Source organism: Simochromis diagramma, unplaced genomic scaffold (assembly GCF_900408965.1).
Source record: "Simochromis diagramma unplaced genomic scaffold, fSimDia1.1 OVJJ01000746.1, whole genome shotgun sequence".
NCBI lineage: Eukaryota > Metazoa > Chordata > Actinopteri > Cichliformes > Cichlidae > Simochromis > Simochromis diagramma.
Window position 1 is genome coordinate 901227 of NW_024386757.1, and position 10393 is coordinate 911619.

The 10393-nt window shown below is 40.9% G+C and overlaps 1 protein-coding gene across 2 annotated transcripts in view; it reads left to right on the plus strand.

Moving 5' to 3' along the window:
- The window catches only part of kcnk10a (potassium channel, subfamily K, member 10a), a 30487-nt gene extending 20547 nt beyond the window's left edge, over positions 1 to 9940 (plus strand). The window contains exons 3-8 of one of the 2 annotated variants that reach the window (XR_005695118.1): positions 40 to 157; positions 3375 to 3535; positions 5307 to 5499; positions 7009 to 7151; positions 7529 to 8814; positions 8965 to 9940. Coding sequence is in view for 1 of the 2 variants with exons in the window: in XM_040026974.1 (XP_039882908.1) it covers positions 40 to 157; positions 3375 to 3535; positions 5307 to 5499; positions 7009 to 7151; positions 7529 to 8206 (1293 nt within the window). In the remaining variant the exon portion in view is untranslated. Of the gene's footprint in view, positions 1 to 39; positions 158 to 3374; positions 3536 to 5306; positions 5500 to 7008; positions 7152 to 7528 lie in introns of both variants that reach the window. The other variant, XM_040026974.1, reaches the window with a different exon arrangement.
- Positions 9941 to 10393: the final 453 nt, after the last annotated feature.

Here is a 10393-nt window from a genome sequence, read left to right on the forward strand (position 1 = left end):
TTTCATGATTCTCTCTCTCTCCTTATCTTATCTTCTCAGCACTCTGTGGAGGCTGTGAATGCTGGAGTGAATCCTGTTGGTGATACCTCCTACAACTCAAGCCACTGGGATCTGGGTAGTGCCTTCTTTTTTGCTGGAACTGTCATCACCACTATAGGTACTAAAAATTTGGAAAGACTGAACTGAACATACTGAACATTTTAATATGGTCCAATGTAGGGAATGCATAGTTCATTGTATTACCTTTAACCTCTGAATATACACCAGAGTTTATCCTTCAATAGATTCTTCAGTACTGTGCCTGTATAACTGCATGTAAGCATATGGAAGCCATGGGCAATATAGAGGTTTTTGACTCTTTACATAAAAAAGTAAACAGAAATAACTCTCCACTTAAGGAAGTTGGATGCAGTGTACGTGTAACCCACCACATATAAGGATAAATTCCATACAAAATCAGCATTTTCATTCCTGGATACAAATGCCAGTCAGTCAAGAAAGGCATGAAAACTATGAATGAACACATATGGAATTATGTAGTAAACAAAATAGTGTGAAATAACTCAAAACGTTTTAGATTTTAGATTCTTCAAAATAGCAACCCTTTGCTTTGATTACTGCTTTGCACACTCTTGGCATTGTCTCGATGAGCTTCATGGGGTTGTCACCTGAAATGGTTTTCCAACAGTCTTGAAGGAGTTCTGAGAGATGCTGAGCACATGTTGGTCCTTTTGCCTTCACTCTGCTGTCTATCTCATCCCAAACCATCTCGATGAGTTTAGGTCAGGTGACTGTAGAGGCCAGGCCATCTGGCACATTTATCATTTCTTTCTTTGCTACATAATTCCATATATCTTGCTATATATGTTTGATGTCTTCAGTATCTACAATGTAGAAAGTAGTAAAAAAAGAAAACCATTAAATGATTAAATGAGAAGGTGTGCCCAAACTTTTGACTGGTAGTGTATATTCACTATCCCTGCCCTCACACGCTTAAACCATCTCAGGCTTTCTTTCTAACATTATCTTCCAAACACTCAACCTGAGTCGTCCCTCTGATGTACTCATTTCTAATCTTCCTCATCCATTCTGGTGACTCCCGATGAAAACCTCACCATCTTCAGCTCCATTTCCTGCTCGGTCTCCTGTCTTTTTGTCAGTGCTAGTCTCCAAATCGCACTATGGCAGGCCTCACTACCATCTCGTTCACCTTTTCACCAGTTTCCCTCTCTTTCACACACATATCTTCTGTCTTGCTTCTACAAAATTTCATTCCTCCATCTATTCGTGCTCTCATCCGCCTGCTTCCTACTCTCATTAGAGATCACAATGACCTTATCTGTCAGTCTGTTAGTTGCTAATGCAAACAAGAAAGAGCCCAGAGCTGATCTCTGATGTAATCCCACTTCCACCTTGACCCTATCTGTAGTAAACAACTCACCACTGTCTCTCTGTCCTCATACATGTCTTGCACCATTCTCAAATACTTCTTTACCACTCCTGACTTCCTAATGCAGTTTCTCTCTTGGCAACCTATCATATGCTTTCTTTAGATCCACAAATACACACTTTGGCTCCTTCTGACCTTCTCTATACTTCTTCATCAACAATCTCAAAGTACACATTGCATATTTAGTTGGTATGGTCCTTTGTCTTCAGCACAGCATTTTGGGTTTATTCATGACTTTAAATTTACTTCTTTGAATTTAAGTTCAATCTTTGTATTAGTAGGTCTTGAGTTTATTATTTCTAGTTCCTGGCTCTTGTTTTATTACAGCTCACTTTCGTATCCAGGCAGTGAGAGTCAGAGAGACTTTATTTATCCCCAAGGGGCAATTAAGTCTGTTGCTAGTCTCCTCTCTGTGTCTTTTCATGTTGTAGTCTGTGTAGTCTCCGTGTTTTGCTATGCTTATGTCTCCCCGGTCAGTCATATGTGTATGTTTGTTTAGCTCCAGTATCTGTGTCAAGTTCACGTGTTTCAGTCTTGGACTCAGTTTGTGGGTGTGGTTCCATCCTCTTTTATTTTGATAGTATCCTGTCTCATTTGTGTCATATTCAGTTTTGCTTCCCCTGTCTTGTTAGTCGGATACCAATCAGCTATGTTCCCTGGTGTTTCCAATCGCCCTAATTACCTGGTGTGTATGCTGTCTGAATCTCCGTTTGTTGCCCTGTGGGGTTGAAGGTTGGATTTCCTTGTTTTGTACTTTGTTTTAGTTTAATAAAACCACCTGTTGTTTAACCCTGGTGTTTTCAAGTCCTGTATTTGGGTCCTACTGCTGCCTGCTACACAGCCTCCTTGGTAGTAGTGCTCTTTCTCAGCATGAAGTCATACTACTGCTCACTGATTGTCACCTGTCTTCTTAACCTAGCTCAATACAATACAATCACATGCTGCTCCATTCCTCAGGTATCCTCTCAGTCCATTATCTGGTCGAACTCACTCTTCATTCTCCTCATAGGTGCCTCACAGTTAAGTTAACTCCATACTAAACTTACCCCTTCACTTCAGATTCAATAACTTTCCTTCGTTTGTCTTCTGTGCTCTTATTTTTTTCATTCATCAGTTCTTCAAAGTAGTCCTTCACACTTAGTGTCCACCTTAACATACAGCTCACTATAATGCATTTCCTTTGCCACTGCCACCTCTTTTCCTGTACACCTTGCCTCCCAGTGCTTTTGTGTACTTCATCTGACTGTCTCACATTTTCTTTGAATACATTCCTGAACTTCTTCATTGCACTACCAGGTCTCCTTGTCCACGTTCCTCTGTCAGTGGATACAAACTACCATGCTAGTAGTTTCCTTAAGCCCTACAGCTGTACTTTCCCAGTCTTCTGGCAACTCTTCCCTGACACCACGTTGCAGTCTCTTATCACTTCCAAATTGTACCTTCTGCATTAGATGTAGTGTGCGTGTTTACAGCTACCTCCATCTTGTATGTCACTGCTTGTCACTCACTCTTTTTAAAGTATGTGTTGACCACAGTCATTTCCATCTTTTTCACAAAATCCACTGCCATCTGTATTTCTCTCCTTAACACCATATCTACACAACACTTTCTCATCACCTCTCTTCCCTTCATCTACATGTCCTTTGTTGTCTGCTCTAATCACTGCTCTCTCCCCCGGGAAGACTCTCCCACTTCATCCAACTTACCGAGTGTTACACTATAAGCTGGATTCATGTATTCACACATACAGTAGACTGGAGGATCTAGGGGTTTAAACAGTCTTTAGTAAACCACCCCAATGCCTGCTATGAACTTTACATACAAAGTAGAATGTCTCACTAACTTCTTTTCTAACTGCTTAACTGCTTTTTTTCTGCATATTGTAGATCTATATAGCCCCCTCTATCTCCATTTTTCCCTCTAGGATATGGTAACATTGCTCCAAGCACAGAGGGAGGGAAGATTTTCTGCATTCTGTATGCAATATTTGGGATCCCGCTGTTTGGATTCCTCCTCGCAGGTGTTGGGGACCAGCTAGGTACCATATTTGTCAAAAGCATTGCCAAAGTGGAGAAAATGTTTCGGGTGAGTCACAGTGGTCCTGTTGTGTTATGTAACTTATTGCCTTTTAAAATGAAATGGCCGTCAGTAAGATGTTTTTCATGTGGGGTCCTTGGTTTAACATAAAAAACTGAAATGTGTATATATATATATATGAAAATGAAACACACTGGGTAGAATTTGTTCAAATGCTACTTATTTATGTTCAGTTTAAATACACAGCTGCTGTGTATTTTTAAGGGTTGTAATTCTCCAGAGATGCATGTACCCAAAGCAGGCGTGTGAGTCAGTCACAGGTCAATTTAAAGTGAGCTGTTTATTATCAGATTAGTAGTTGAATCCAAAAAAGTAACGTTAAGTCAAACACTGAAAACCAGGAACTAATAATAATCTACACTGCAGAATAAGAAGGGATGAGAACAGGTACAAAGCCGGGAGCAGGAACACAGTGAAAATAAGGATAAACAACAGCTGATCAGACAAAGATAAAAGGGAAGACTGCAACTATAAATACACAAAAGGGTGGTTAAGGCAGAGTGGTGACGCCTGGTGTGAAATGCACTTCACACACGTACACACACGCACAGTTGTTTGTCGCCAGATGCCACGTTTATTTCTAGTTTTCATTTGTTATGACCGTCCACAGTCTGACAGCTTCGGTCTCAGCTGATTTCCAGCTCTGCCTCCGCTCCTCTCCCGTCTCACTATAAAAGGGGAAGGAAACCATCATCAGTCCAAACGCCATCAGCTGTTCTCACCTGCGTCTCCAGCACCGCCCAGCTGAGCTCACTGCACCACTCCTCCCCTGCAGCCGCGCCCGGGACCACACCTCCGCCACACCTGGGAACACAGCTTAAACTCATGAGGGAAAACAACACTAGTGAAATTAAAACTGAAAACATAAATAAAATAAATAAAACACGAAATAACCAAACAACGGGAAATCCTTGATGAAGACTTGACATAAAAGGGTGGAACACTAAGGGAAAATATAATATACAAAACTAGGGAACAAGAACAGAATTGATACAGTAAGTGAAAAATATACATTAATATAATCCAAAGAAAACCAAGAATCGCAGGTTTACATAAAGAAAACTAGACCAGAAATCCCACAAAACTCAATTAAAATAACTGGGTAACAGACCAAGACCCTAACACATAAATTGTCTAAACTAAAAAAGTTGAAACCTTGTTGTTTTATGCAATAATGTGTTGGTTTGGCGGTTTACAAAATCATTTCAACTTATTCTTATTAAGATACTTTAATTTATTCCATGTAGAATAGATTCACAAAAACGGGCAGACTCAAATGCAGGATATATCTGTCCATGAAACAATTTAAGGTTTTTGACAAAGTTCAAAGATGGACAGAAAAATGTTGAGAGGTAAGTTAGGAAGTTTCCTGAGACGCAGTCATTGGAGGACTTGAATGGGAGATGGCTGGCTGGCAGAAGTGAAGAATATAAGCCACACAAATGCACGGGAAGACTATGAGTATTCACGGACTATGCACGGGAAACCAAAAGGTGAACGAGGAATCTCGATGAGCAGGGGTGATGCTGCCACAAAAGTAGCATCACCCCTTTCATCGAGATTGCCTTTTCCCACGCTGAGGTGATCGTCCGAGAAGCATCTTAATCTAAGGTGGGAAGAGATGAGGAACAAAATCCTCTGTCAGATCACAGTCACACTTAGAGCCCTGCTGAAAATGAGACTGGTTTAATAACTTATACTCCTGATAGAATGTGTATGTCTCTCTTTCTCCCTCTCCTCTCCTGCTTTTACCTCTCAGAATAAACAAAACCAAATCAGTCAGACTAAAATCCGTGTGGCATCCACGCTGCTCTTTATCCTGGCTGGCTGCATCTTGTTTGTCACCATCCCAGCTGTGATTTTCAAGCACATTGAGGGCTGGACAGCTCTGGAGTCAACCTATTTTGTCGTCATTACTCTGACAACAGTTGGAATAGGTGACTATGTGGCAGGTAAGTCCTTGTCATTCACACTATGTTATTCACACAGAACACCACACCCAACAATTAGGTTGTTTTGGATAAATCTAAAGCAGGTAATCCACTAACAATATCCCATAATCAAGCACAGACAAGATCTTACAACTTGTGAATGAGAAACAAGATTTGTTTCTATATGAAAATCTGATGAAAAGTTTCTTGTAGGGTGTTCCTCTTGGATTTTAAAAGTGAGTCTATCATCCAACAAGGGTCCTGAGTATTTTTAACACTCAGCAGAGTTTAACATAACACATAACAAAACACGTCAAAAGCACTCTAGGCCAGATCAACTTTAGAACCAGTGGAATAAAAAAAGAATAAAGAAATATATAGTGTCATCTACAAATGTACATTGTGCTTTTGGGTAGCATAGTATTGTTTATATTCAGAGTGTATAAATGCACTTGACATGTGTCTGTGAAGGTTCTCAGTCATCCAGGTCATCGTAAGTCAAAGGAGCTTGCAAAGAAAAGCGTCTGGACTTCTTTGAGTTGCTTGAAGACGTTTCACCTCTCATCCGAGAAGCTTCTTCAGTTCTGAAGAAGCTTCTCGGATGAGAGCTCCTTTGACTACGATGACCTGGATGACTGAGAACCTTCACAGACAGAAAGAGCTATGGTGAGGATGCTCTTCATGGATTACGGCTCAGTGTTCAATACTATAATACAAGACATCCTCACCACCAAACTGGACCACTTCCACATCCCCCATGCCACCTGCACCTGGATCAAAGATTTCCTCAGCTACTGCCAGAGCCATACTGTGCTTGGCCTGCCAGTACCTGTCAGCTGCCTCCTGGAATGGCACAGTTAGCCTGTGGACTCACGCTTTAGCTTGACAGCTCCCTTCAACTCCACTGTCCACCATCTGGTTCCCCCCTCCAGGAATGCTGTTGAAGCACTCCTGGAGACTGGAATCGAAGATCTCGTGGACCAAAGCCTCTGCCAGATGCTCTCAGTACACCTTCACTTGGTGTACTTAGTGGTGATCAAGCGATAGCTCAGCTCCTCTCTTCACCTAGTTTTCCAAATACTTTGGGAAGCCTGAAGTACTGTAATGAGTAACTGAGTCACTGCTTTGGTGTTTTTATATGTAGATTGCTTTACAACCACAATTTTTAGTAACAGTATGTAAATTGTCTTCTGCACATTGGTAATTCAACATATTTTATAACTGTCAGATAGCATTGTCTTTATTCTGTGCAAAGATTAAAATCAGCCCTGGACTGAAATGTTAATTCTCCATTAAGGACAGGTTTACCTGTAATGGATGAAAGCCTCGGTCCTGTTGTGACATTTCCTAATAAAGAAAAAAACAACACCTGCTCCTATAACAAATACTTATGCCAGTTATGTTTCTGTCTGTGCTTGTGGACCCAAAACAGATAAAACAAAATACATGAATTCCCCCCTTTCAATCCCTGAAAGGTTCGGGAGAGGACACCTGCAGGCAGTTACAAGTTTGGTTTTTTTTCCTGATCAGGTGGAGACCGGAGAATTGAGTACCGGGAGTGGTACAGACCGCTAGTGTGGTTCTGGATCTTGGGTGGCCTGGCTTATTTTGCTGCAGTGTTGAACATGATCAGTGACTGGCTGAGGGTGCTGTCCAAAAAGACAAAAGAAGAGGTACGTTTTCACATCAAACCTCTAATCTGGGTGCCACCAAGTTGCCATAATTTTACTATACAGCTGTTTATTCTGTCATATACATTAATTTGTATTTAGTCAGATTTTGCCTGCCAAAGTTATTCATCCTTACAGTTCAACCTATTTCTGACTGGTGACATATTCCAGTGAGAATCCCTTCTGTTTTGAATTAACATCTAATCTAATTTGTCTCATGTTCCAAGTACTCAGAGAAGTATGTTTCTGATTACCATGTGATAAGAAAACAGACATTCTGTTTTCAGGGGCTCTGCAGGTGGGGTGCACACAATAAGGTAAAGGGAACCTAGTGCAGTATATTTACTAAACCTTATATCTGACAATATTCTTTTCCTGAGGTTGGAGAGATCAAAGCTCATGCAGCTGAGTGGAAAGCAAATGTTCGAGCTGAGTTCAGAGAGACACGCCGGCGCATGAGCATAGAAGTCCACGACAAGTTACAGCGAGCTGCAACCATCCGAAGCATGGAGAGACGGCAGCTAGGCCTGGACCAGCGTGCTGTGTCCCTGGACATGCTTTCCCCAGAACGGCGTGCCATCTTCAACAGTCTGGATGCCAACAACTATAAGACTTCTTCCCAGGAAAGTATCGACACTAAGCTAAACAACCTTCGACTGCGAGAGGCCGAACAGTGTGACCGACGCTCCAGCTCCCAAACCATGTCTGAGGACAACATTTTTAATCGCCTTGGCTCCGTCACCAAGCTAGCCAAGCGTAACAGGAATAGAGACCTAAAGAAAAACATCCCAGATGAAACTCGCCGGCCTCATAGTGAAGCGTACGGTTACAGCATACCTGCTTTTGACTGCAGCATACCTACGACAGATGAAGGAAGAAGAAAAGACGAAGGAGAGGATGAAAACGAAGACAAGGAATGCAACACCAGTTTGTCGGATTTTCCACTGTTTGTGGAAGCTTGCAAGCCGCAAAATGGGCTTATACAGGAGCACACCAAAGAGAACGAGGATGACAAAACCCATGATACAGATCTCCATATTAAGATAGACTCTGCATGATCCTACAGATGGGTTTTTAAATACCACCATTAGTGCCTCTCCCTTATTCCTGTGTGTGCTTGAGCAAGGACAGAACCTTTCCTTTTTGATATATACAGTAATTGTCACATATTCAATGGGCTCTATGGATCTGAGGCATAGATGTTACTTTCTATAAATCAAGACCTGGAAGGGTTTCTGTCATTGTTCTTTGACAAATGATTGTTAAGTTATAGTAAAAGTTGTCAGCTATGTCCATTGTTTTTCTCAATTGTACTGTACTCAGCTATAATCTATAAAGATACACACGTATCCCATGGAGAGATTTCAATTGTCCAAGTGGGAAAGGGAATTTTCTGTTTTGTCATAGTATACAGTACATGTCATATACAACCACAAGTTGTTAGTCAGCACTGTTTCTTCTGTACACTGCACTTTCACTTGAATTTGAAATGAAATATAAACAAACATATAAAGTTTTGGCATGGGCGGAGCTACAAGAAACTGTTCTGACCATCTACACATGGGGCCCAGCTTTTAGAAATGATCCAGAAACATTTAGACATGGCAGCAATTACCAATGTGTCCAACCATGCAGATGATGTGGTTTGTAAAGAACCAGCGAAATTGTAAAAGATAAGCTGATGCAGATCACTCTCCAGATTCAAAAGTGATAGCATTAAAAAATTAGACTTAAAAACAGAACTGGCACTGTTAGATGTGTGATGAAAGTATCAGGTTTGGATGTCAGTGACAGAATTGGAGGTGTCTTAAATGAGGTCTTATGTGTACACACAGACGTACAACTTTGTTGTGACTTCATCCGTGTCTCAAGCATAATAAATATGAAAACAGAAAAAAAAATGCTGTGTGGAACATTAAAACATAACGGCCTGACTTTCTTATGATGTGTTAGTTGTCATGTTGCCTACTAAAAATTGATTCTTAAAATGTGCATTGAAATGTGACTAAAAACATGCCACATGTTGTCTGTGCATGATCCCCAACCTTAGCCATTGTCTCTGTACAATGTCTGACCTCTTTTAACACTATCTCAGGGCCTGATATTGTCTCCTAAGTATTGAATGAGGGGTCAGTAACTATACCTGTTCTCAATGAAAGATAATGAAAATAGAATGGAAGAAGAGCCATAATGAACGAGGAATGTCTATTGCATATTCTCCATGAAACATGGTTTGAGACGATGGGTTTGAGAGTATAAAAGGGACTGCTGTTACTGTCAGTGTGCATCGTGCCCTTGTTATTGTACCTTAAACGAACATATTTAGGTGTAGATTGTCTGTGGCAGTGACATTACAGATCTTGATTTGACTTGGGTTTACCCCCTCGCCTGCAGTCTGGAAAATTCAAATGGATGGACGTCAGTGGAACACGGATCCACCAGGACTGACACCTGATAGGCTGTGACACCTGTCAAACGAGTAAATGTGGTCCAAAACATACAATTCTAGCCTTAATACCTTTTTGATGGATTTTAACAGGAGGAAGGATTTTAGCTCTGGAGAATCAATCTTGATGTGAAAAACATGGGATTGGACAGTTTGGGACATTATCAATGAAATTCTATGCAGTTGGAGATTTCTGTGCAGCCAGCATCTGATGGCCATTGCCAGTACTCCATCTTCATGAACTTGTGCATCGGCTGCAGCTTCAGCCATCGTATTGGCTGTTTGAGCAGATAATATTCCCCCAAAATAAAATAGTCTCGTACTCACTGTGTACCTTTTAAGGGGGAAAAAAGAAAACGTGCTTAAATCATACTGTGATATTATGATGCTCATACTGTTTTAAACACCGCTCCTAGCCTCATGTTACTGTAGTCACTATCTGTGTATGCACTCTTGTCTTATCTTACTGTTCACATTATTAAGCGAAGCTCTAGGCTAGTGTCAATGCAAGAAGGTGTGTTTTAAAATGCTTCCAAGTGATACAAAAATGCAAAGCTTACAAAGAAAACCAAGACATGGAACAAGGCATGCTGTATTACAGATTATTATAATGTATATGATGTTGACTGTATACGACCACTTGCTTCAAAGGATGGCGTTTTTAACTGCCTGTGTTAATAAGATGCACAAGCTATGTACTTAGACACTGCTCACAGTATCTCCTGTGCAACCATTACATCAAAGGTAGTGATTGCCTTTTGGAATTAAAGATCACTAAATGAGTGCTATTTATGATTTT